This window comes from Hemicordylus capensis, chromosome 1 (genome assembly GCF_027244095.1).
Source record: "Hemicordylus capensis ecotype Gifberg chromosome 1, rHemCap1.1.pri, whole genome shotgun sequence".
NCBI classification, from domain to species: domain Eukaryota; kingdom Metazoa; phylum Chordata; class Lepidosauria; order Squamata; family Cordylidae; genus Hemicordylus; species Hemicordylus capensis.
In genome coordinates, this window is record NC_069657.1 from 17,416,586 (window position 1) to 17,441,394 (window position 24,809).

The following is a 24,809-nucleotide window of genomic DNA, read 5'->3' on the forward strand; positions in this document are numbered from 1 at the left end:
CGCCGCTCTCCCGATTGGCTGATAGCCTAGTGACGTCTAGGGAGGCGGGATTCGTAGAGGGTTGGTGGGAAGGGGACTGGCTGCCCCGGGGAGGCGTGTTTGCGTCGGCGTTTTCCCGCGCGGGCGCCGCCGAGGAAATAAAAGTTCCGTATTGTTGTTTGTGGCCCGGCTGCTTGTTTGTCATCGGCCCGGTCGGTTGTCTTTCGCAGGTCCCGAGGCGGCAAAGGGATGCCGAAGCGCTCCTGCCCGTTCGGGGACTCGGCCCCGGTGCAGCTGAAGACCCGCGTGAGGCTGAAGGAGTTGAGCCAGGGCGTCATGGGCGAGCGGTACCGGCGAGAGATCTTCGGTAAGGCATCGGGGCTGGCGAGGGGGCCTAGGACGCAGGCGGGCGGCCAGAGTCTCGTTCTCGCGAGAACGAAAACTTTGGTCAAGAACGTCATCACCAGAGCTGCTTGAGGGGCCCATTCTCGCGAGACTGAGATTTTTAGTCAAGGGGGGACCCCCCTTTTTTCTTCTGAAGGTGGCCAATGGAGGAAAGCCCCGCCACGTTCCCTTTTGAAGCCAGAAAGGTGGGTCTCAGACCTGCATCCCTCTTCTCCCTTTCTCTCTGATATATGCTGTTTGTTTGGGCTTAGCTGTGAAGGGAAGGCACTCTGTACATGCTCAGAGGTGTGCTCTGTTCTTGCACGTTCTTTAGCCGCCCAAGCAGGCTCTGGGCAAGAACCTTACCTGTGAGAAGGGAGGAGGCAATTCTGCCTGGATGCCATTTGGCAGAGGGGTGCAAGGAGCATGACAAGGGAGTTTGCTTACACTTCTGTATTTAAAATTCTTGTACTCCACCCATCCAGCATTCTGCTGCGTGAGACAGCGCATAATACGTGTTTGATCTTAAGATCTTTGCTAGCCATTAAAGCAGCCCCCAAACCACATGTCTTTAGCCTGGCCTTTGGTGATTTTAGACGGTTTTAAACTTTTTTACTTGTAATAGTTTTAAATGGTTTGGTTTTTCTTTGTCATATATGTGAACTGCCTAGAACCATTTGGCTGAGAAAGTATAGAGATTTAATAAGATATATGGTGAAACTAAAGCAAATTTACTAGCTATACAAATAGGGCAGAAGGTAACTAGCAGACCAACTGATGTTTCAGTGAGGTGTGGGATCATTGCACCCCTCCCCTCTCTTCCTACTGGGCGCTCTGAACGACTGGCACTGATGCATACCAGAGGAAGTCGAATGCTTATTCCTGTCACTTTCAGCTTCCAACCTTTCCTGTGATGCCTCTTTTAACTTAAAAAAAAAACAAAAAACACCAGCTAATTATATTGCTGTGCACTGTTGCTCTTGAGAACATAAGAACAGCCCTGCTGGATCAGGCCCAAGGCCCATCTAGTCCAGCATCCTGTTTCACACAGTGGCCCACCAGATGCCTCTGGGGAGCCCACAGACAAGAGGTATGTGCGTGCCTTCTCTCCTGCTGTTACTCCCCTGCAACTGGTATTCAGATGCATCCTGCTTTTGAGGCTGGAGGCGGCCTATAGCCCTCTGACCTGTAGCCATTGATAAATGTCTCCTCCATGAAGTTATCCAAGCACCTCTTGAAGCCACCCAGGTTGTTGACTGTTACCACATCTTGTGGTAGAGAATTCCACAAGCTGATTATGCGTTGTGTGAAAAAGTACCTCCGTTTGCTGGTCCTAAATTTCCTGGCAATCAATTTCATGGGATGACCCCTGGTTCTAGTGTTATGGGAGAGGGAGAAGAATTTCTCTCTATCCACTTTCTCCACACAATGCATGATTGTACAGACCTCTATCATGTCTCCCCGCAGTTGTCTTTTTTCTAAACTAAATAACCCCAGGTGTTGTAGCCTTGCCTTAGAAGGAAGGTGCTCTAGGCCCCTGATCATCGCCCTCTTCTGCACCTTTTCCAGTTCTACAATGTCCTTTTTTAGATGTGGTGACCAGAATTATATGCAGGACTCCAAGTGTGGCCGCACCATTGTTTTGTATAATGGCATTAGAATATTAACTGTTTTATTTTCAGTCCTCTTCCTAATGTTCCCTAGCATGGAATTGGCCCTTTCCACAGCTGCCGCACATTGAGTCAACACTTTCAACGAGCTGCCCACCATGACCCCAAGATCCCTCTCCTCGTTAGTCACTGACAGTTCAGATTCCATCAGCGTATACTTGAAGTTGGGGTTTTCCATCCCAATGTGTACACTTGCCAACATTGAATCGCATTTGCCATTTTGTTGCTCACTCACCCAGTTTGGAGAGATCATTTTTGAGCTCCTCACATTCAGTTTTGGATTTCACTACCTGAAACAGTTTAGTATCATCTGCAAATTTGGCCACCTCGCTGCTTACTCCTACTTGATCATTTATGAAAAAATTAAATAGCGCTGGTCCCAGTACAGCTCCTTTATTCTCCCTTGTCCCTCTAACTCTTTCATTTATATATGTGTGTATCAATCTGATGTGTTGGCCACGAAAGCTTATATTCAAGCATGCAGCTTGGTTCCTATGGATATGGGGTGTGACTCAGGTTAGCTCTCTTGCCTTTGTGCTGCAGTGCAAATCTCAAAGTGTAGGACACACAGTACCTGAGAAAAGGTGATGGGATTTGTGATGGGATTCTGCATGCCAACTCTGCTTTTTCTTACCTGTTCCCAAGGTGACATATGAGGATTGGCTGTGCTGAGGAAGTGCCCCAATCCTTGTAGGCAGATGCCTTAATCTAACTGCTGTATGCAATTGCTGGCACTCTTGTAAAAACAGATGCCCCTGAAGCCTGAAAAATAGATCTGCCTTTAGCTCTCATATTGTTGTGGATTATCTCTGGCGGATGACTTTACATTGCAGTATTTAACTGTTAGCTATATCAGGGAAACTCTGCAAGGTTCCAGTCCAGAAATCACACCACATTGTGGGTTCGTGCTCATGAGAGTATTGGAATGACAATATAAGATCAATATTCAAGCCCCCTCACAGGGGCTTTGTCGTTCTCCCTCTTTGATAGTTCTTCTAAAAAAACCTTTAAATTCTTCCTTTTTAAAGAAGTTTCTAAAAACTGACTACAAAAGATTCTGGTTTTAGTCTAGATTTCTGTTTTATCTCATTTGCTATTTTATCTTGCTGTCCTCTGTGTGCTTTATTGTGGTTAGTGTGTGTTGTGTTGGAAATACTCTGTTCAGCAGTTTAATGTAAACTGCCCTGAGCAGCAGTCTGCTGGAAGGGTAGAATATAAATATTTTAAACAAAAAGAAAAACTTGATCTATAAAAATAATAGCTAGCTTACTTAGCTTCTTGTACAGCATCTATGGGCAACACACAAGACATCAAAGCATACCAATGATTACACAGGACACTTCATGAAAAGTAGTTTCAAGGAGCATTGTACCTACTTACACAACATCAAGTAAGAAAAGAATTGGTGAAGAAAGCCAAAAGCAACCTCAATCTGGATTTAGCTCCCTTCTCTTTTTATCCTAAAATTTCTTATGACTATACAAAAACATAGCTTAGAGAAACATGTTGACGTTTCTTTCCTCTCCATAGGAAACATGTTGTCATGTACGCATTGTTTTGCTGCTGCTTCTTTGATCTTTTGTTACTTTAACTCAAACTTATAATTAATCTTTCTGGAATCCTTGTGTCTGGGAAGCAGGAGCAAACTTAAATAACACCTAAAAACACATCCTGAAACATCTAGTTCAGTAAGCATCTTTAAAAAACCAAACATGGGTTTCAGAAATAAAGGTTGTAGGTAAAAAGGCAATGTCTCTAGTACTAGTTGAATCAAATGAAATAGAAAGAAGGAGTGGCCTTATTTCAATATCTGTGTCAGGTTCACATACAACAACCATTTCCCCCATGAGGGATGTTCACTAGTGTGGATTACAGGAGGTGTGGCAGATGGGGATTGGTGTTCCCATAATGGAAGAGTTTTGTAGGGGGTGCAGAAAATGTGGGTGGAACATAGGAAGCTGCCTTGTACTGAATCAGACTGTGGGTCCGTCCAGCTCAGTATTGTCTACAATGACTAGCAGCAGCTCTGCAAGGTTTCAGGCAGGAGTCTCTCCCAGCCCTGCATGGAGATGCCAAGGAGTGAACCTGGGACTTTCTGCATATAAAGCAGATGCTCTATTGCTGAACGACAGCTCAGTTCCCTTAAGACCTGATGAATAAGCAGCTGAAGCACGAGGATGTGATAGAGGAGCTGGGTGGCACTGCTGTCTTTATAAAGTAGGCCCATAACCAAGAATCAAACAAATATAAGCATTGTAGTTGGGTTCATAAGTCCTGATGTCAATACTCGAGCGAGATGTGAGCCCTCTCAGTATAGCTGACTGTCACACATGGCGTTCAATAATTAATGTAAGGTTTAAGGCAGTGATGTTCACTATTTTTCAGGCAGGGTCACTGTGGCCAAACAAACAAAAAAACAAGCCCAACAGCCCGCTTCTCTGCAATGTGAGAGCCATAGTTGGAGACCTTTGTGCTGTTCTGTGTCCAGGCTGGTGTGGCCCTTTAAGAGAAATGGAATCTTCTCAAGCCCTGGTGCCATCTTGGAAGGTGTGCACTGAAGGACCATAACATATTGCAAAATCAATACGTATAGGTAATATAAGAGCTTGGCTTAGGAAATCATGCTTCGTGCCCTTGCAAGTGAACTTTGGCAGTGATATGTCATAAGAAGTACCAGGTACAAGCGTCACAATGTTTATGGTCAGGTATTCAGTGCTGGGAAGAGTACAGCGTTACTCTACAGGGATGATTTCCACATTGACATGGGGGGGACCCCTGTAGGAGTCAGGGTGAAAATGGTCAGCTAACAGGGAGACAGAAGAGACATATTTGAGAGGGGGCCGTGTTTAGAACCACAGGGCAAGTTTATAGATGTTGGAAACAACCAATTAAAGAGAAGCTGGAAAATAAAACTAGAGCCAGGATGTAAACAAGCTGCTCTGCATTTGGATAGGGATTCCAGCAGAAGAAGGGATGTAAGCCAGGGAGCCAAACACTGATGGTGGGGGCGGGGGGGGGCAAGTCCTCCATCTCTTAAGAACTGGTCACTCTTGGCTAGTTTGAAAAGCAATTGCATTTACTCTGCAGAATTCTGTACCTGGAACCTTTTTGATTGAGAAAAATAAACAGTGTGTGCGCATCTTGAATATGGTCTGCTGGTTCTTCCTTTGGGCCAAGTGGACAGACCTGAAAGACCCAGCAAATCTCTTCTCTCCTTTGCTGTGGTAATGGCCATTCCTCAGACGATGAGATATATCACTGTTTAAAAATATATAACCTATTCTCCTTCAGCACAGAGCCCAGGTAAATATAGTCCTTCCTCGAGCTTTCCCTCTAGAGCAGGCCTGCACAACCTAAGGCTCGGGTGCTAGATCTGGCCCACGGGGACTTTTTTGCGGGCCCACAAAAAAGACGCACAGCAGGAGCTACGAAGAGCTATTGGCCTGTCCAGTGACAAGCAGCTGCAGCTCAATACATTTGTCAGCTTGAGACCAGATGTTCCTTACGTGCCTGGCTAGTCCTTCACCAGGGCTGGAGCCCACTAACACCATCCCTCATTCCTCCCAACTCCAACCCTCCACCGCCTCACTCTTATTATATTTTAAATAATTGATTTAGTGTAATAATGGGTTGAAAATTGACCTCTGCCCTTGCATGCCAAAGCATGGTAGTTTCCGGCCCACCAGGGCACTTGAATTGTGCACCTCTGCTACAGAGCATGCATGCCTTCCAAGGTGGTCCTGGGGCTTGAAAGGGCTCTATTTCTCTTAAATAGCCTCACCAATGCGGGGCACAGCCCTATGTGATGACATCAGTAGCCTTGGGGCGGTGCCAGGGGTGTGTGCAGAGTATTCGGCCACCGCTGTCCTAGCTCCTACCCAAGGTATTTTATTTATTACATTTTATATCCCGCTCTTCCTCCAAGGAGCCCAGAGCGGTGTACTACATACTTAGGTTTCTCCTCACAACAACCCTATGAAGTAGGTTAGGCTGAGAGAGAAATGACTGGCCCAGAGTCACCCAGCTAGTCTCATGGCTGAATGGGGATTTGAACTCGAGGTAGAGGAGGGGGTTGTTCACTGGGATTGAATCCTTGTCTGTGAGGGATTCACAGTAGGCTGCCACCATCCACTTTATTTGATGTGGGGAAACTCACTCACCATATTATTTATTATCTTATTTATTTATGTATCTATCAAATTTGTACACCACCCCAAACTCTCATCTCTTGGCGGTTAACAATAACATAAAACTAGTTTAAAAACATACACACAAACTTAAAACAATGTAGACCATTTAAAAATCAAAAACAGATTAAAACCTAAAAATTTAAAAAGCTGAAAAAGCTTGGGTGAAGAGGTGGGTTTTCAAATGCTTTACAAAAAAATAAGATTCCTGGCAGTAGTAAAGTGGCAAAACCCTCCCTTAGTCCTAGGCCTTCAAAGGCATGTGACTAAGGCAGGCCCAAAATGAAGAGTAGCACACTTAAGCAACAAGGGTTTATTATTACACGAAAATAAAACCAAGAGTATGCAATAAGAACAATTGTCACTTCATAAAGCTGATTGTAAAAGAGAGCATTTCAGTAACCAGGCAAGCAATACAATAAAGGAAAATAATGTCCCCTCCCGTTTCTAACTGAACTGGTCTCTGACTTATGACTCACTGGCAGGGGCCTTCCTGCTGTCTCCAGCCTCCCAATTCCCTCTGGGCACTCTTGGGACAGATTAACAAAGGACAACGCTGTGTGTGGGTAGGTGGGCCTTCCCAGTCCTCTGGTTTGGTCCTTCTGTTTTGATTTTCCCGGGCTTTCCCCCTTATTAGGAAAGGCCCAACCTCCCAGGAGTTTCTCTAAATGAGGCCTAGTCCTCCCCTACATCCTTACAATCACTACAGCAGCTGAAGCTTCACACAGGCTCAATAAATAGCCAGGGAGCTGTACTTGGGGACAATGAGAACTGACTCTGGCTCTTGGCCTTGCAATGAAGAATACTGTTGCAAGGGAATCTGTGTGGTCTGGCTCTGCTGGGGCTTGCTACCTTTTGTTGGGAGTGTATATGAAGAAGTGAGGGAGAAAAAAACACCCTTTCTGGCACTAGTTACCACTTCCATAGATCATTCTACATCATGGCTCTGACCATTAGTAGCATGGAAGGCTGGAATAAAAGGAATTGAATAGCCCTTGACTTGCCTCTGTAAGCCAAAAGTTCCATGGCCTTTGCCTCTGCTAGAAAGGAAGGGTTGTTGCATGATTCAGCAGAGGTTCTCAAATGTGGGTCCCCAGATCTTGTTGGATTTCAATGCCCATAGCCCCCAGCCCCAATGGCCTTATGGGAGTTGAAGTCCAACAGCCTCTGGGGACCCGAGTTTGAGAAGCCCTGAGATACAAGGATTCTTCTCTTCTCTTGGAAAGATGATGCTCTGGAAGTGGGATGTCAACTCAGACTGTTTCTATTCCTCTTTCTTCTGTTTTTACTCTGCAGAAAAAACAAAACAGCTGCTCTTCAGAGGTGCTCAAGCTTATATGGCAAATACGTGGAATGGGAACACAGTGGGAGCGTGCCGAATTGATCCAGAGCCACTTACAGACAAACAAGGAACTTGCTCTTGGAATAGATGCAATGGACAAATGCTAATTGGGCAGGATGGAAAACTTCGGCAGCCCCACACAAAAGAAACATGTAAGTGAAGTTGGTTAGCCTGAAGTACCTACATGTGTGCAGAAGTGGTTGAGTTGCAGTGTTGATGTGAGAATGTAGTAAGTTACTGAAGAGACTGAGGAGTAGACGAACAGGTTGTATTGTAGGAGTTGCTTATTCCTCATTAAAGGTATGTCTGAATAGGCCAACTTGCTTTCAATTTTTAACAGGCAAGGTTGAATTTATTTTCTCCTGGACATTAAATGTGCCTTATCTAGGACATGCCCAGACTTGCCTTGCATCTCAGATTGGGGAAATATTTCTTCAGTGGCACTGGCTGTAAAGGTACAGCAAGCTCATTTCCTGCAAACATACAAAGTGTTGGGATTGCAATGGTAATTGGATCACTCTTAGCCAGAAAATAAAGGGTTAATCTTGCCTTTTAGACCGGAAGGTGGGGATTCATAAGATGCTTTGTATACCAGCTTTTAGTCACTTACAGACAGACTTTTCTCGCTCCATCCAGACAGACATGTAACCCAGCTTTTTTCTTTTCAGTTTGCTACAGTTATGAATTATGATTCCAAAAGGTGTCTTCAGAACCCAGTTCTAATGCAGAGAAGAGTGCAATTCTATGCAGACTTACTGGGCAGTAAGCCCCAATGAACACAGTATGGCTTACATCCGAGTAAGCATGCATAGGGTTGTACTACAGGTGACTTCAGCTTGGACTTAGCAGAAGCTGTGCTTCCTGGATTCCATATGGATTCTTGTGTCAGGATAAGAAAAAGGAAAGCTGTGACTCAAAACTACTTCCTTCTAGCCTATGAAGCTACAGAGCATCCTTAGGTCAGCTAGGACAAAACTTAAATCGTACAACCAACATTTTGCTTTGTATTTCTATGTACTCTGCATCTTTTAAGGTGAAATTAAATTAAGTCATTAAACAAGACGATGATGTTAAAATCAAAATGATGTTAAAGCTAATACAGTATGTGATTGATATACAGCCAGTCCATTCACACTAAGCACTAAAATCATACTTGAATAAACCTTAAAAACTAGCAGTAGTGGAACTGGCAATCAGACCTTGACAAACGTGTTTTGCATCTAGAAGCCAACCTAAAAATTTAAGAGCCAGATATGTGACAGAACTACCAGCTTAGTGATGGATGTTGGTGGGTGCGTAAATGGGTTTCTTTGTATCCCCTTTATAGATAACAAACATAGAACAGAAACGGGGCTGCCTGGGGCCAATAAAGATATTACTAAATAATTCTGTCTCTGAATATTCTAGGCTAGGTTTCATGGCTCCTTGGAGCCTGGGATTTGTTAAGCCTTGCTGCAAGTGACTTGAAGATTGTGGTCTATTCGAATTAGTTTAACTTCTAACAAGCAAAACCTAAGTAGGTGTGTTGCTGCTTAATGCAGAAATACAGGGAAACTTTATCCATGGATTTACATATCTGTGGTCAGATAAAAGACATTTTACCTTGGCGTAGGTGGAAAAGGGGGAGGGGGATGTCTACCTCGCATATCCATGGGTCGGAGGTGGCCGGATATGATTGCAGAGGTCCTTTCCGGCCGCCATTTTGTTTCTCAGAGCCACAAAATGGCTTCTATTTTTTAAAAACACACACACACTCAAATGTTGATTATCTGCATTTCGGGGGCTCAGTGTGACACGGGGGAGGCAGTAAAGCATGATAAGGAGCTTCCTGCCATGTTTTCCCTGCAATTTTCCCCAAAATTGGTATTTTCCTGGCGACCAGGAACCTAACCCCAGTTCCCCATTGAAACAATGCCTCGATATTTGCAGTTTCCGTATCTGTGATACAACTGCGGAACGGCACCCCCGCAAATATCGAGGTCCTCCTGTATCTTCTAACATAGTCTGAAAACTGTGTTTCCAAACAGCTCTACCCGTGGGAGTTTCCAAGGCCTGCTCAACATGCATAAGGACAGTAGACCACAAAGAAGCATGCATGTCCTGTGATCGGTACATATGCCGGAACTGCAGCAAGCGCTGTAGCTGCTGCAGTGCTGTTGCTTGTTCCTTGTGTTCTGTTATTGAGTAAGTGTCCGTACAGATTCAGGTTTGTATTGCAACCTTCTGCAGTAGCCCAGCACATTTGAACAGGCTGCACTGAGCTCATTGGCAGCAGTTATGGCCCATATTTGGATACGTAGTGATGAACTTTAAGGAGCCTGTAGTTCTTCACTGGTATGTGCAATCTCCTGTTTGCTATTGGTTGAGGCTTGAGCCCAGTGAATACTGAGAAGTCCTGGGTGGGGAAAACAGCAACTCAAGCAAGCAGATAGGAATATACCATGGTTTGACTTCAAACCTTGGGCGAAATGGATGAAAGGATCGGAATATCTTCTCATCTGAGGAGATGTTATAGTGCTGGAATTTAACTTGGGGTAGGGGAGAGTCTAACAAACGGGTTGGTACGCTAGAGGTGGCAGGCAGAAGTTTCTGTAAGCACTGGAACTTGAAGGATTCCTCATTCAGTTTGGCTTGTGGTAGGCTCTTGACAAAAAGGAAATACTTTGCCCTAAGTAGCCCAAGACGTCGTGGCGATGGCCAGTAACTTGATGGCTTTAAGAAGACCAAATTCATGATGGAGAAGTCGCGCAGAGGTTATTACCTTCTCCTTCCAATTGTCTTATGCCTTTCTTTACCCCACTGTTAACAATGTGGGGAAGGGTATGGGTGGTGGGTGGGTGGGGGACAGGAGCTCCTCCATCAGGTGCTAAGCCAGCAGGCAGACAGGATGCCCAGAGGCCCCCCCACAGAATGCCATGGGCGTCTAATGTATGGAGGCAAATTAAAATCAGAAACAGACAGTAGTCATGTTAACCAGACGATAGTTAAATTGACCCTCCATATATAGACAAGGCAGTTTATCTTTATCTGATTTAGGAAGGCAGTTCTTATTCCACCCCCCTCAAGCTCAATTGGATCAGTCCCACGGTCTGCGTTGCATGAGACACAGGCTGTGAAGGAACTGGTTCCTCCTAAACTGTACTGACTGCTCAGTTCTTTTCTTCTAGATCTGATGAAGTTGATGAGCGAATCCTTTGCAATGGCTGCTCAATGTTTGAGGACTAAAATGCTTGAAAAGCCAGTGCTACATTTCAGGGGCAGATTTGTAAAGAAGCATTTGGATTTTAATAGCTGGACAATTTAATCTTTCTAGTGTGTGGAATGTGTGTGTTTTTTAAAATGTATTTCTAGAACTGTGTAGCTTGATGAAATAAACCATTTTATATTTTGAGAAAATAAACTGTGTGCGACTTGGCTGATTTACACCCTCCAGTAGGGATTCAATATGTATTTTTCACTAACCTTGCTATGTCTTTGTTACCGTGCAAATGAGCAGAGGCTTCATTCAGTCCCTGGGGACTATAGCCTGCATGTGGTTAGCTTGACCTCATAGAGACAGCTGAAAACCTGTCTGTTTTTGCAACTCCTTTTTATTTTGTTTGTAGACCTGTATGGGCATGTATGACAAGCTAAAGACATAGGAAGCTGCCTTATACTGAGATAGGTCCATCTAGCTCAGTATTGTCTACACAGACTGGCAGTGGCTTCTGCAAGGTTGCAGGCAGGAGTCTCTCCCAGCCCTATCTTGGAGATGCTGCCAGGGAGGGAACTTGGAACCTTCTGCATGCAAACATGTAGGTGCTCTTTCCAGAGCAGCCCCATGCCCTGTGGGGAATACCTTGCAGTACTTGAATATAGTTTCCTATTCAGATACAAACCAGGGTGGACCCTGCTTAGCAAAGAGAATAATTCATGCTTGCTACCACAAGACCTTTCTCTCCTTCAAAAACCAGACTTAAGAATGGAAGTTCTGACTAATGAAATAACAACTCAAAATATATTCCAGAACTGGTTTGGAATATATTTTGGTTAGAGCTGACCGTTATGGCCGGCTGTCTCAACAGGGCTTGTGATGAAGCCTCACATTTTATGTGCTGCTTTTAGGGAAGCGTGTATCTCCTTGAAATCTTTAGTGTGGCCAGTGCCCTGATATGGGGTAGTTGCTATGCTCTCCCCTCTCCTAGCCTAGAGCGCCACATTGCTCTGAGTTCTTTGGAAGGAAGGCAGGATAAAACTGCAGAGGGTAGCCCTTGCCTGCTCTATCAATCAGCCAGAGGTCGAATGCTGTGGAGCAAACCTTGACCTGCTGCACAGTAAACGCATTAAACATTTTAGGCTTCTCTTTCTTTCTGCCCTTGATACTAGCATACATTGTAAGGTTCCCAAATAGCACTCGGTTAGCTCTGCCAGGTGGCAGGTAGAAGTGTGAGCTAGTGACAGATGTGCCCAGGCTGACCCAGCAAAGCCAGATGCTCAAGACTAAAACTGCTGAGCATCTGTTGGAGCAGGGATGGGGAGAGTCGCCTTAACACCTCCCGCCACGAAGGAACTAAATTAAGCAGCCTGTCCATGTGGTCTGGATCACTTGTAATTGGACCAGGGGTCTTATTTAGTATTCTTGATGGGCCCGGCCTTGGTGGGTCCAGAGAAGGAGATAACAGTTCGGGATCTATAGACAGGGTTGCTGAGAGTGGGTTCAGGCCCCAGTGGGGAAAAAATTCCAGGAACCCATCGCGAGGCCTCCGCCACTGCGAAGTCCCCCTGCTACTGCTGCCACAAGGCAGAACTGCCAGTCTTTAAAATAATTATAGCTGCCATGTGCGTGGCCGGGGGTGTGTGTGTGTGAGCTGAGCAGCGGTGGCGGCCGCTGAGCCAACGCTCTAGTCAAACTCTGCAGGTGCACTTGAGTGCCTCGCAGTTCATCTCAAGGGCTGCTGGGCCAGATGGTCAGGCTCAGTGGCCACTGCACCCACCGCCAGGGTGTGTGTGCTTGGTCCACCCACCCACCCTCGCTGCCCACATAGCAGCTTGAATTATTTTAAAGATCGGTGGTTTGGCCTTGTGCCGACGGCGGGGCAGGTGCAGGGTGGGGGCAGGAGGCAAAGCAAAAACATTGCAACATAGTCTAGCAGTGGGGCCCCTTCTGGACGGCCGGGCCCCAGGAAATTGTACCGGCTTCCCACCCCTCGATTTGGCCCTGTCTATAGATGGTGGCGGAGGCCTGTTGGACAGAGTAAGCACTTTGGTGTGCTTCAGCACTGTTCCCTCAGGAGCCCTGGGGCACCTGCTGGCAATATGGCCGCGGACTCAGCAAGCATTCTTGTGATTGGGATCAAGGTTGAGATCTATATGACCTCAGTCCATCATAAGAGTGGCTGTAACAATCACAGTATATAGCCCTTGCATCCTTACCGAGGAGAGTTGGTCTTGTGGTAGCAAGCATGACTTGTTCCCCAAGCTAAGCCAGGTTCACCCTGGTTGCATTTGAATGGGAGACTTGATGTGTGAGCACTGTAAGATATTCCCCTCAGGGGATGGAGCCACTCTGGGAAGATCAGAAGGTTCCAAGTTCCCTCCCTGGCAGCATCTCCAAGATAGGGCTGAGAGAGACTCCTGCCTGCAACCTTGGAGAAGCAGACAATACTGAGCTAGATGTTCCAGTGGTCTGACTTGGTACACGGCTGCTTCCTATGTTCCTCCTCTTGGTACTGAGAGTGGCCATGGTATTGATCCTTCAAATGCCAATCCCTATACCTGGATTGGTATGGATTGCATTGGTAATAATCAGAACCTATGGAGTCCAAGGACACCGATCTGCTTGCTCTTGGTGATGGCTCCGATGGGATTGAACCACTTATCCTTGGAACTGTTGAGGGAGGCTGTATTGGCACCTGAGATGCTTCCTTTGGTTTCAGTGCTGGGCTTTTCGGGCTCGTTGGTCATATCTGAGTGTATTTTCTTCTTTTTCTTGAGCTTAACAAGAGCAGGCTAACCATTAGGCATTTGTTTGTGCTATGGGATGCAGGGGAGATGTTGTACCGCAGGCAATGGGGTGAGTAGTCCCTAGCCGAGAGACTGGTGTTGCCCACTGAACTGGGATTGTCAGGTTAGAGTCCTGAGTACTAGGTCTTCAAATTTGAGATCAGTGCACTTGGTGTCGGGCATGAGACCTCACTTGGTACTGGGGTTCTCGGTACCATGAGCAACATTGGCATGTGTGGTGTTGCCAAGCCCTGGACCTCTGCAGGGGACCTCGAGAGTTTCCGCTGTCGAGGCAGATATGGCAGAGCCCTCGGAAGCCCCCAGTTGCTGTGAAAAATGAAGGACCTGTTCCAAAAGAGCCAAGAGGCTCTGTCGTTCCAGGCCTACTTTGAGACTTTTTGGCTACACAAGCAGGTCTCAATGTGTGCCTCTCCTGAACAGAGAAGGCACTTGCTGTGCATGTCCCAAGTACAGTAACTTGGTCCCACAACACGCACACTTAAAACTAATTTTACTTGCCATACGACAAGTAATAAGAGTTTACCTCCTCCCCGGCTGAGGAAATGGAGGAACAACTGGGAGTTGGGGTGGGGGAAGGAGACCAAAGAAAAATAAACACAAACGATAAGCGGTAATTGCAGAAGCTCAGAAGTCCAATGAGGTTGAATGAAGCGTGGACAACAAAGGACTGAGGGAAGGAGGGCTGCAGCAGCCATATATCGCAGTTAGGGGGAGGGTGTTTCCCACCAAAAAGCAGAAGACACTTGGAAGCTTTTTGATGTATCTGCACATGCATGAAGCCCAGAACAGAGACCACCTCAAAGAACATGTGTGAGCACTGAAAGATATTCCCCTTAGGGGATGGGCTACTCAGGGAAGAACACCTGCATGTTTGCATGCAGAAATTCTTAGTTCCCTCCCTGACATGTCCAAGAAAGAACTGAGACTCCGGTCTGCACCTTTGGAGAAGCCACTGCCAGTGGCTTAGTAGACAATACTAAGCTAGATGGACCAATGGTATAAGGCAGGGCTGCTCAACATTGGCCCCCACCTGCTGTTTTTGGATGACAGCTCCCATAATCCTCAGCCACCGTGGCCGATAGCCAGGGATTATGGGAATTGTAGGCCAGCTTCTGCAGGAGGGCCCACGTTGAACAGCCATGGTACAAGGCATGTTCCTTTGTTACTAGGAGAGTGGGCCAGAATGACAAGCTCCTATATAGCCCCCAAAGCAGCCAAGGGAATTTAGAAAGGGAGGCTGCAACTATCCGACAAGGTCTTGGAGTGGGCCAAGAATGGCCTATAAATGGTTAGGGATGGTGTGTGTGTGTGTGTGGGGTGTCAGCTTGTGTATTGTAGTGAACTCAGGGACTTGCGGGGGGGGGGGGGGGCAGGCCACCTCCTGCTGAGTGGGAGGTGGGAACGATCCTGAGTGGGAGGTGGGAACGATTCCCCATAGGAAAAACAGCACTCCACTGCCAAGTAAATGATAATGTGTCATATGTAGGGCTGCTTTTGAAGACTGTTTAAAAAACAGTAGCCTAGAACCACCGGCATACAGGTTGACCTTGTTATCCGTGGATAGGGAGTCACTGAGTGAATTCAGCTGGGGGGCGGGAGAGTCCTGGAAGGTGAAAAAAAGCCTTAAAAGTCAGAAACTACTGAAACAATGGACGTTCCATGCTCTCCAGGAATGCTCCTCCCCAAACCCCCAATTTGACCGATTTTCTGTGGGAAATCATGGATTTTTTTTTTAAAAAAAAAACACCACAAATGAGCCACACAATGGCTCCTTTCATCTAAATGGTGCTGGAAGTGACCTTGGCGGTCCTTACTTGCTCCTCTGTCACCCCACTGCTTTTCAAGGTGTGGCACTCAAACCGAGGCTGAAGGGAGTTGCAGTGGTTCCCTGCAGGCCATACATGGCCCGTGCACAGGCCACACACACAGTCTGCAGGCAACAGCGCCACCAGTAGGGCCCTGCTTACCTGCTCCTTGAAGGAGCTACTCCCCACCCCTGCATGGACAGCTCACGCACATCCCTACAACCTAGTCCCCATTCCCAGTCAGAGAATCAGAGGTTGCAGGCAGTTTACATTCCTACCTTCTTTAAGCAAGAGCACGTTCCCGACTGCAAACAGCACTAGGTTGTCATCAGACTTGGGAAAGAATATTCTGCATTATTTAGAATAGGAGAGAATATTTCAGAGACTTATTCTAGCCATTCCAGTGAATGCATTGGAGAATATATTCTTTTACATGTCCAGTCGTCATGCGCTCATTACATGGGGAAGGAATGGGACCGGTAGATCTCCCTCTAGCCTGTGTGCTGTTCTGTAGCAGCAGCAAACTGCAGAGACTTTGCCTTGTCTCACTGTGACTGGCATTTTGATGCAATTTTATTTTGGAGAGGTTTGTGGCCTTTTTGGGAATTGTGCGGCCCTCCCTTGAAGAATTTTGCAATTAAACAGTAGATGTTGTTTTTAGGGTTTTTAAAAAATGAATTAGTATATGATGTTTTCCTTTCTGGGCTGATTCTATTAGCTGCCTTGTGGGCCTAGCAGGATATATTTATTTATTTGATACATCTATATATCACCTCATACAAAAAGGTCCCTGGGCAGTTCACAATATAAAACCATTAAAACATTAACATAATTAAAAACAATTTAAAATACAATAAAAACTCTTAAAACTGAAGCTTTAAAACTCAACTCAACTCTAATGTCTTTCGGAAGCGTGATCCAGAGTCCTGGTTCCAGAATCCTCTATCCTGGTTCACATCTCACGTTTTGCTATGACCTTATTAGGTGGCCTGGGGAAAAACATTATCAGTCAGCAACATGGAGACCTTGACCTGACTGCCCCTGGTCCATGTCCATTGCTTCCTCTTACCTTTGGTCCTTTCTTATCTAACAAACACCTTCTTTTTAGAAGATTAACCATGCCCATGAAAAAACATTCCCAAAACTTGCAAATAGTAGCTGACATACTGCACAACATTGCACACATGGGTGGAATGTAACATTTGTGCAATTGCACAAGCATGCTGTGCATGTGTGAAAACTGCACAAATAGCAAGGCCATGATATAATGGCCTTACTGTTGTGCAACTCCATTTGCACAAGTGTGCAAATGTGGAGTTGATGCGCTGCTCATGTGAGGGTGACAGTGTCATGTGGAGTCTCAAGGTGTCCCAAATGTGCAGGCGCACTCCATTTTTGCTCTTTCACTCATTCGTCCATTCTCCCAAAACCAAGACCAAACTAACTTGTTAAAGCACATTTTATTGAAGTATTTTGGGGAAAACTTTCATATAAGTAAAAATACTAAAATTGATTGTTGGGAGAAAAAAAAGATCAAACATAATGGGATTTCATGTAGCAGGAAAGTTGAGGCTCTTTTAAATAAGCTCCCTTTCAAATAAAAAAAAAATTGCTAAGAAACTGCAATATATTTAATCAATTTTATACAGATAACAGAACAGAAACAAAAGCATATCTAAAAGAACATAAAGCCACAACTGAATAAACTCGTTCGCAGCACAAGCAAGAGCTTGAAAGTTCTGACTTGCATCAAAGGCAGAAAAGATGGTTTTGTCGCCTTTTTGGCAGATCTGGAATGAGGTGGCTTCTATGAAAATACAAAATGATTGGGGGGGGGGACACAGGAGGGGAGAAAAAACCACTTTATGAACGTCTTTAAAAAAAACAACCACGAAGTTTCACCCAAGTCTTCTTTTTTTACACGAGGCAGCAACTGCTGACGAAGGAGCTTCCTCCAAAACATAGGTGCCAGCAATGAGCATCCCCCAATAACCCTAAAAATGTACATTGGAGAAGAAAACGCGGGAATGCAGTCTCAACGTTCATAGCATGTTGCCATTTGAAAACTATCTCTAAATATGTGAACAAGGCCAATGGCTTCAGTGCTGAAATTTTGCGTGAACAATTCATTTGGTAAGACAATTCTCTTTTTAAAGTGTTGTGCGTTTAGGATTAAAAAAACAAAAAGAGACTACAGAAATAGGACCCCTCACTGGCCAATTTTACAGCGCTGACTATTTGCAGATGAAGTTGGTAAAATCAGCTCATTCCCTGAGGGAATTTACCTCTGGGAAACCCCTCCAGGACAAGCCCCGCTGAATGCAGTCGCAGGAGCGGAGTGGGAGCAAAGCAGCCTTCTTACACAGCTTCCCTTGGTTTCAATCAGGCACATGAGAGACAAAATTGCCAGGGGGCAGGACTGCCACAATTAGCAGAGTGAATCCTAGTCAAATGGCATAAATTAAATGTGGTTGGGACACACCGTGTTGGGGCTGCTGCAAACTCCTAAGACAGCCCCGATACTATAGAAAATGGGTGGTTGTGTAAGCAGTGCTACCAGTTCCCCCCAGTTGTGAATGGGAGCAAGTCTGATAGCGCTCAGGGGCGGAGCCATCAACGAGTGGTTGGGTTCAAAGAACCCGGCCGCAAGCCTCGGAAGGGCAGTGTGAGCCCTCGAGAGCTCATTCCCAGCCAGCGTTTATTTCCCTTTCTCTCCCTCCAGCGCTGGTTGGGAATGAGCTCTGGAGGGCTCGAATGGGCCCTCCGGAGACCAGGGCCACACCCCTTTTGCTCGTGATGCAATATGCACGTGGTTGTGGCCCGACTGCCAAAAGGGCCCGTGTGAGCCTTCCAGAGCTCATTCCTTGGGTGCATGTATTTCCCTTTCGCTTCCTCCAGCGAGGGAGAGGAAGGGGAATAAATGCACCCAGCCAGCAAACACTGGCTAGGAATGTGTTCTGAAGGGCTCGCATCAGCTCTGTAACATGCACTTTACATCAGCTGTTGGTTGACATATTGCACAAGGGTATGCTAAACCAGTAACATTGTGTGCATGCAAGCTGCACAAATGGCACAAATGCAAAAACTGCACAATTGATGCTATGCAAGAGTAAGCCCACTGGAAATCATGGCATTACTCTTGTGTAACATTTACAAACATTTTGCATTTGCGCAACTTGGGCACAGGCAGCATTTCTGGGCTGACGTACCTTTGTGCAGCACATCAGCCACTATTCTTAGTGAAATATTTTCCTGTAGGAAGGACAGATCCTGTTCAGATCCATATGATATGATATGTAATGTCTTGTTGTAGGTGTTGTAACACTTTTTAAAAACATAAATTTACCTCATTGAGGCCATTAATGCCATTCCTATAATTGGTTTCCTAGAGCTGCCAACATATTGCTGTCCAATCAGAGGTTGAACCTTTGCCTCTCCAGAGTTTGTTCATTGTTGTTGCTTGTATTATTGCACTACCTAGGTGTCTCTCACTCGCTCTTATTCTAGATAAATCTAATTGTTCAGAGTGCAGGTTCTTTACTTACATAATGAAGTGTATGAAATAAATAAAAAAAGATTTTTAAAAAGTGATCAATGCTGCCACTATTTTGAATATCTTAAACCTCTAGAAAGTAAACAGTTTTGGTGCATATTCTTAAAAACCTAAAACATTTTTCAGAAGAAAAAGCTTTCATGTTTGTTTTTAACAACATTTTAATAACGATTTAAGAGTGGATTCTTGAATTCCTTCTCAAAAATGCATCAGAGATTCCGTCTCAAAAATGGGTCAGGATTGTTTTAAATACACAACCTGCCTACAAATTCAACTAAACCATAGTACAAACATAGTTTGTAATTCATGTATCGTAGAGAGTTCTCTAGTGTCCGTCGAAATAAAGGTCCCCGAAATGCAGTCTGATTGGTTGCTGTGAATGGACAAGCGAAACATTAAGCCGTTCCACTGGCGGAATAAGAAAACTGAGGGAAGTGGGGTCGTCGCTCATTATCAACACAATCCATACTGTCATCTGGAAGCAGAAAGCAAAACATATTATTTATATGGTACAATCAATACAGTATACACACTGCTTCACAGAGGAAGGGCAAAACCACCGGTTAAGTCCATCATTAAGAGATGAGCTCTAAAATGGAAGCCACTGCGGGTGAGTGGGTGATATAGATCAGACCTGCAGCAGAATGCACCGGGGTGGGGGATGTCATTTCCCCCCTGAGTTGCTTTCCTGTTCAAAATACCAGTAGCAATCTGTTGCAAATTGCTACTTCAGGCACTAACCGCTTCCCATATAACCATGGCCCCAATCCACACTCCTCCCCACCCCTGCCAAAGAGAGGCACTTCCACTTTCAAGTACTTCTCTTAATGATATGCCTAACTTAAATTTGTGTCATTTGGTCCCATTAGTCACCTCACAATCTAAATGTCCTCAAGGCCTGGTATTCTCAATGTTGGGTCTCCAGGTGTTATTGGACCAACTCCCATAATCCCCAGCAGCCTTTGGTTAGGGATTATGGGAGTTGAAGTCCAGCAATATCTAGGGACCCAACATTGAGAATCCCTGCTCAAGATCATAAAAGAAAAGGATTACACCAAGTCAAACCACTGGTCTATGTAGCCCAGTCTTGTCTGCTCTGGCTGGGAGCAGCAGCCTTGAGTTTCAGCCAATGGTCTTTTCCAGATGTGATCCAAGATTCTTTAACCGGAGACAGATCTCAAGACTTTCTGTAGGCAAAGCACGTGCTCCACCAGTGGGCTACGGCCCCTCCCTGAATTATGATATGGCAGACAAAGAGAGGCAGCAGAAAAGCAATAGATATGTACATAAATCCATTGCTTGAATGTACTTGGACTCGGTTTCATTGTGGGTGAAGACTGAGTTAAACCAAAGGCTTCGAAGGTCTTGCGGAAGAAACTGGCTCAAAATAATATCCCAAATAGTGGCCTACTGAATGGGTCTCAATGAACTGTCATCAAAGACTCCATCGGTCGTCTTCCTCCCAAATTTTAAACTTGCTCCGTGGATGGAGCTTGTGCTTACTTCCTTAAATGTGAGGGGCTGGAGCTCTGAGCTGCCCGGCAACTACAATGGACACCTCGGAAGCCCTTCCTCCTAATCCTAGGTGCATGGAGGTCTTGAGGATGAACCCTAGCTATGGTTATCAATGTATCCTCTTCTGCATTTACTTATAGCCCAGTTGTAAGCACACTTTCTTCAAAGTAAGTCTCACTAAGTACAGTGCAGAATCCACAGGGGTGCTTGCAGAAATACTTTTGGGCAACTGTGGTACTCTGTAGAGTTGTACAACCACTAGCTACAAGAAATCACCCAAATGGACGTTCCCTATTTGCACATATATAGTCTTGTGCAAGGGGTTATGCTGATGCAAGAACTAATCCAGAACAGAAGTGGATGTCTTTGTGCATTGACAAGATGTATGTCCTTACATGAACACAAAACTAGTCTGGATGCTACCCGATGGAGCTTAACCCTTAGGGAGGGTATATCTGCATTGCAAAACATACAGTAGCTTTCTACTACTGTAACAAGTCATGAGTTCTCCCAGAGAACAAAGGGGATTGCAGTTGGGCAAGGATGCTGAGCATGCTCCGTTAGAGAGTTCTAGATTTTTTCCATCCCACCTCACAGAATCAGAGTTCCCAAGATTCCCTGGGGAAAGGGAATGACTTTAAGTATTAATCTATAGGGCAAGTGTGCCTACATCTCAGTGTACTTAAAACTGCAAGCTCATTCCCTCTACACCTCTCAGGGTGACAGCTGCCTATATTGAAACACAGTATTGATCCAGTCAGATTCAAGGTTAAATGTCCATGCATAGTAAGGAAGGGGTCTGATTTGCTTTAGACAGACTTTGCTTCCTGGGCTGGGGATGGGGGGATAGAGGCTCTGTCACTGCATACAATCTTTTGGTTAAGACATGCCGGGTGTCTGATGAGGAGGATACGGCAGCAGCTTTACCTTGGTCAGGGGGCGTGATTGTAATCATCTGTGCGGTGAATTCTTCATCAAAATAGCGCGTGTCTGTTTCAGACGTCACCTGTGGTTTAAATGGAGGTACCAGCTGGGGAGCAAGAGAAACAAACCAAAAGCCCCGAGTGAGTATTCCGAATGAGCTACATGATAGGCGAATTCTAAGAATCTGTCGATACCTTCATCTGTATCCCACCCCTTCCTTCAATGAGCACAGGGGGCATAGCCAGATGGTCTTCCCCTGTTATGCTCACACCAACTTCATGAGGAGACTGAGAGATGGCAACTGACTCAAAACCAACTAAGAGGGTTCATGGCTGAGAGGGGATTTGAATGGGGTCTCCACAGTACTGGATCTGTCACACTAGGGAGGGAGGGAGCCATTTTGTTTGTTGGAAAGAACTGAACTTCAAATATGTGGCAGTAGCAATGGCATGATGGAGCAGCGGGAACTGGAAAAGATCCTGGCTAGGTGGCTTTAGAGTTCACAGCAGGCTGGAGTGGTAAGTTATTCTCTGGTGGGAACGGCAGGAAGGTGGCCCAGTCTGCCAAGGGGTGGGTGAAGCTAAAGTCTGCCGTCGGGTCAGTGTCGACTCCTGGCACCCACAGAGCCCTGTGGTTGTCTTTGGTAGAATACAGCAGGGGTTTGCCATTGCCATCTCCCACGCAGTGTGAGATGATGCCTTTCAGCATCTTCCTATATCACTGCTGCCTGATATAGGTGTTTCCCATAGTCTGGGAGACATACCAGCGGGGATTCAAACCTTCTGCTTGTTAGTCAAGCATTTCCCCGCCGCGCCACTTAAGGTGACTAAGTAGGACCTCTAAAAAGTGAAGCTATGTTTGTTGAAAGAAAACCTGGAATTCCTCATCTGGGAAATTAGGTCTTGATCGCTTATTTTTTAGTGCCATAATTTTCAAATTAAAATATGCCCCCTGTCCTGCCTTTAATAACAGCCCAAGTCCATGATGCATATAATATAGAAATATATTTTTAGGGGGGGAAGGGAGGGCATTTTTACAAGCAATATCTGCCTCACAGAGCTGCTTCTTTCTTTGCCCCACAGCCACGCCCTCCCGCCCTCTCCTCTCCCCAAACCAATGGGCTCAGATCAGCTCTGAGTGATCGGGCAATCATTCCCATCAGTGATCTGCCTGCCTCTGCATCTCAGTGTCCCATGTACTGTGGCATTTAAGCACAAGCAGTTCCTAGCCCTGCCAGCAGGGAAACGGTTTCCAGCAATGCAAGTTACAGAATGTGTACTAACTAGCAGTATCTCTCCTTCTCCAGGCAACTCAGGGGTGGATAAAGGGGGAAGAGAAATAAGTCCAGGTTTGGTAGTGCTGTAACAAATGGAAACAATGATTTTCCTCCATTTTCTTTTCGAAGTCAGTGCTCCGTGCCATAACTGGGGGATGTGTTATAACTGGAAAATGATGGTATATAAAAGGAGATGCCAAAACTGATACGAACACACTTTTTAAAAAAGTTTCAATATTTACCCCTTCCAGATATCAACATAATAAAATATTTATTTTTATTTATTTAACATGTTTATATGCCACCCAAAACTCACGTCTCTGGATGGTTTATAGTAAAACAGCACAAGCTAAAAGATATTGAAAACATTTTAAAATTTAAAGCAAAGTTAAAACTGATGAATCTAATTAAAAAGCCTGGGTGGATAAGTGTGTCTTAGCCACCTTTGTAAAAGTTATCAGAGATGGGGAGGCTCTTATTTCACCAGGGAGCACATTCCAAAGCCTCGGGCAGCAATGAAGGCCCCGAGTAGCCACCAAATGAGCTGGTGGCAGCGGCAGCTGTAGACGGACTCCCCCAGATGATCTCAAGAGGCAGTGGGGCTCATAACAATCTCAATAGGCAGTGCAGCTCATAACAAATAAGGCATTCTCTTAAACAGTCTCCTCCATATGTTTTCAACAGCATTAGGAAGCTGCCTTACACAGAATTAGACCATTGGTCCATCTAACACAGTAAGACACACAGTTAGCTAAGCAGGGTCCACCCTGGTTGCATTTGAAAGGAAGACTAGAAGTGTGCACTCTGTAAGATATCCCCCTCAGGGGATGGAGCTGCTTTGGGAAGAGCATCTAGGTTCCCTCCCTGGCTTCTCCAAGATAGGGCTGAGAGAGACTCCTGCCTGGAACCTTGCAGAAGCCACTGCCAGGCTATGAAGACAATACTGAGCTCGATGGACCTATGGTCTGACTCAGTATATGGCAGCGTCCTATGTTCCTACAACAACTAATATTTATATACCGCTTTTCAACAAAAGTTTCCAAAGAGGTTTACATAGAGAAATAATAAATACATAAATAAGATGGCTCCCTGTCTGCAAAGGGCTCACAATCTAAAAAGAAACATAAGATAGATACCAGCAAAAGTCCCTGGAGGTGCTGTGCTGGGAGTGGCTAGGGGCCAGTTGCTTTCCCCCTGCTAACTAAAGAGAATCACCACATTTAAAAAGGTGCTTCTCTGCTCAGTTAGCAGGGGTTGTAACTGGGCAAAGAGGCACTTGAGGAACAGTAAAGGTAAAGTGTGCTGTCAAGTTGATTTCAACTCCTGACGCCCACAGAACCCTGTGGTTGTCTTTGGTAGAATATAGGAGGGGTTTACCATTGCCTCCTCCCGCGCAGTCTGAGATGATGCCTTTCAGCATCTTCCTCTATCACTGCTGCCCGTTATAGGTGCTTCCTATAGTCTGGGAAACATACCAGCGGGGACTCAAACTGGCAACCTCTGCTTGTTAGTCAAGCATTTCCCCACTGCGCCACTTAAGGTGCCTTGAGGAACAGTGCCTTATAAAGGAACTTGAGAAAGGATGGCACTTCTTAACTGGGATTCACTCAGTAGTTCAACCTGATTATTTTAGTTGACTGACAAGGTGCCTGGCTACCCTGCTTTTAAAAACTGTGGTATGTGGATCATCCTGAAGCTTTGACTCCTACAATGGATCCTACAGTGGGGTTTTTTGTTTCTTTCTCTTTTGTATGGCTAGCTCAGTTTGCAGCTTCACTTAACTTAATGGTAGTTTTGGCACTTGATATGGATCTCGATTGCTTTCTAAATGATTACCTGGTGTGTTGAACTTCAGACATTGTGTGGGTGATTTTGGAACTCAAGGCCTACAGAGCAGACAAATTAAATTTTAGGCTTACAGTAGTTTGCTGACCATTTTAAAAAAATGCCTTATTTTTTAAAAGAGCTTCTCATACTTGGGTCCCCAGATGTACATCAGAACAGCCCTGCTGGATCAGGCCCAAGAAGGCCCATCTAGTCCAGCATCCTGTTTCACACAGTGGCCCACCAGATGCTGCTGGAAGCCACAGGCAAGAGTTGAGGGCATGCTCTCTCTCCTGTTGTTACTCCCCTGCAACTGGTACTCAGAGGCATCCTGCCTCTGAGGCTGG

At 45.5% G+C, this 24,809-nt stretch overlaps 2 protein-coding genes and 1 long non-coding RNA gene across 8 annotated transcripts in view; 2 read left to right on the forward strand and 1 right to left on the reverse strand.

Annotated features, from left to right (window-relative positions):
* Positions 1–78: 78 nt before the first annotated feature.
* SIVA1 (SIVA1 apoptosis inducing factor) lies at positions 79–10,962 on the forward strand. The gene is made up of 4 exons (XM_053257450.1): positions 79–346; positions 7,517–7,714; positions 9,590–9,746; positions 10,730–10,962. Exons 1-4 carry the CDS (start codon positions 229–231, stop codon positions 10,785–10,787), a joined length of 531 nt encoding a protein of 176 aa, XP_053113425.1. The 5' UTR covers positions 79–228; the 3' UTR covers positions 10,788–10,962.
* Positions 355–4,580, forward strand: LOC128327982 (uncharacterized). The gene is made up of 2 exons (XR_008308932.1): positions 355–569; positions 4,419–4,580. It is a non-coding gene; the product is annotated as an uncharacterized LOC128327982 (long non-coding RNA).
* A 5,849-nt stretch (positions 10,963–16,811) lies between the features above and the next one.
* AKT1 (AKT serine/threonine kinase 1) overlaps positions 16,812–24,809 on the reverse strand; it is a 153,674-nt gene continuing 145,676 nt past the window's right edge. For all 6 annotated transcript variants that reach the window (XM_053282886.1, XM_053282885.1, XM_053282888.1 and 3 more), the window contains 2 exons: positions 21,366–21,468; positions 16,812–19,398 (listed from right to left, as the gene is read on the reverse strand). In XM_053282886.1, the coding sequence (XP_053138861.1) occupies positions 19,319–19,398; positions 21,366–21,468 (183 nt within the window). In that variant the 3' untranslated portion in view covers positions 16,812–19,318. The remainder of the gene's footprint in view (positions 19,399–21,365; positions 21,469–24,809) is intronic.

What these genes read in the sequence shown, in the direction of transcription:
- SIVA1 (XM_053257450.1), top strand. Translation starts at nt 229, where the DNA reads ATGCCGAAGCGCTCCTGCCCGTTCGGGGACTCGGCCCCGGTGCAGCTG. An exon ending in GTACCGGCGAGAGATCTTCG is followed by an intron (nt 347 to 7,516) that starts GTAAGGCATCGG and finishes TTTACTCTGCAG; the next exon opens with AAAAAACAAAACAGCTGCTC. An exon ending in GCCCCACACAAAAGAAACAT is followed by an intron (nt 7,715 to 9,589) that starts GTAAGTGAAGTT and finishes GTTTCCAAACAG; the next exon opens with CTCTACCCGTGGGAGTTTCC.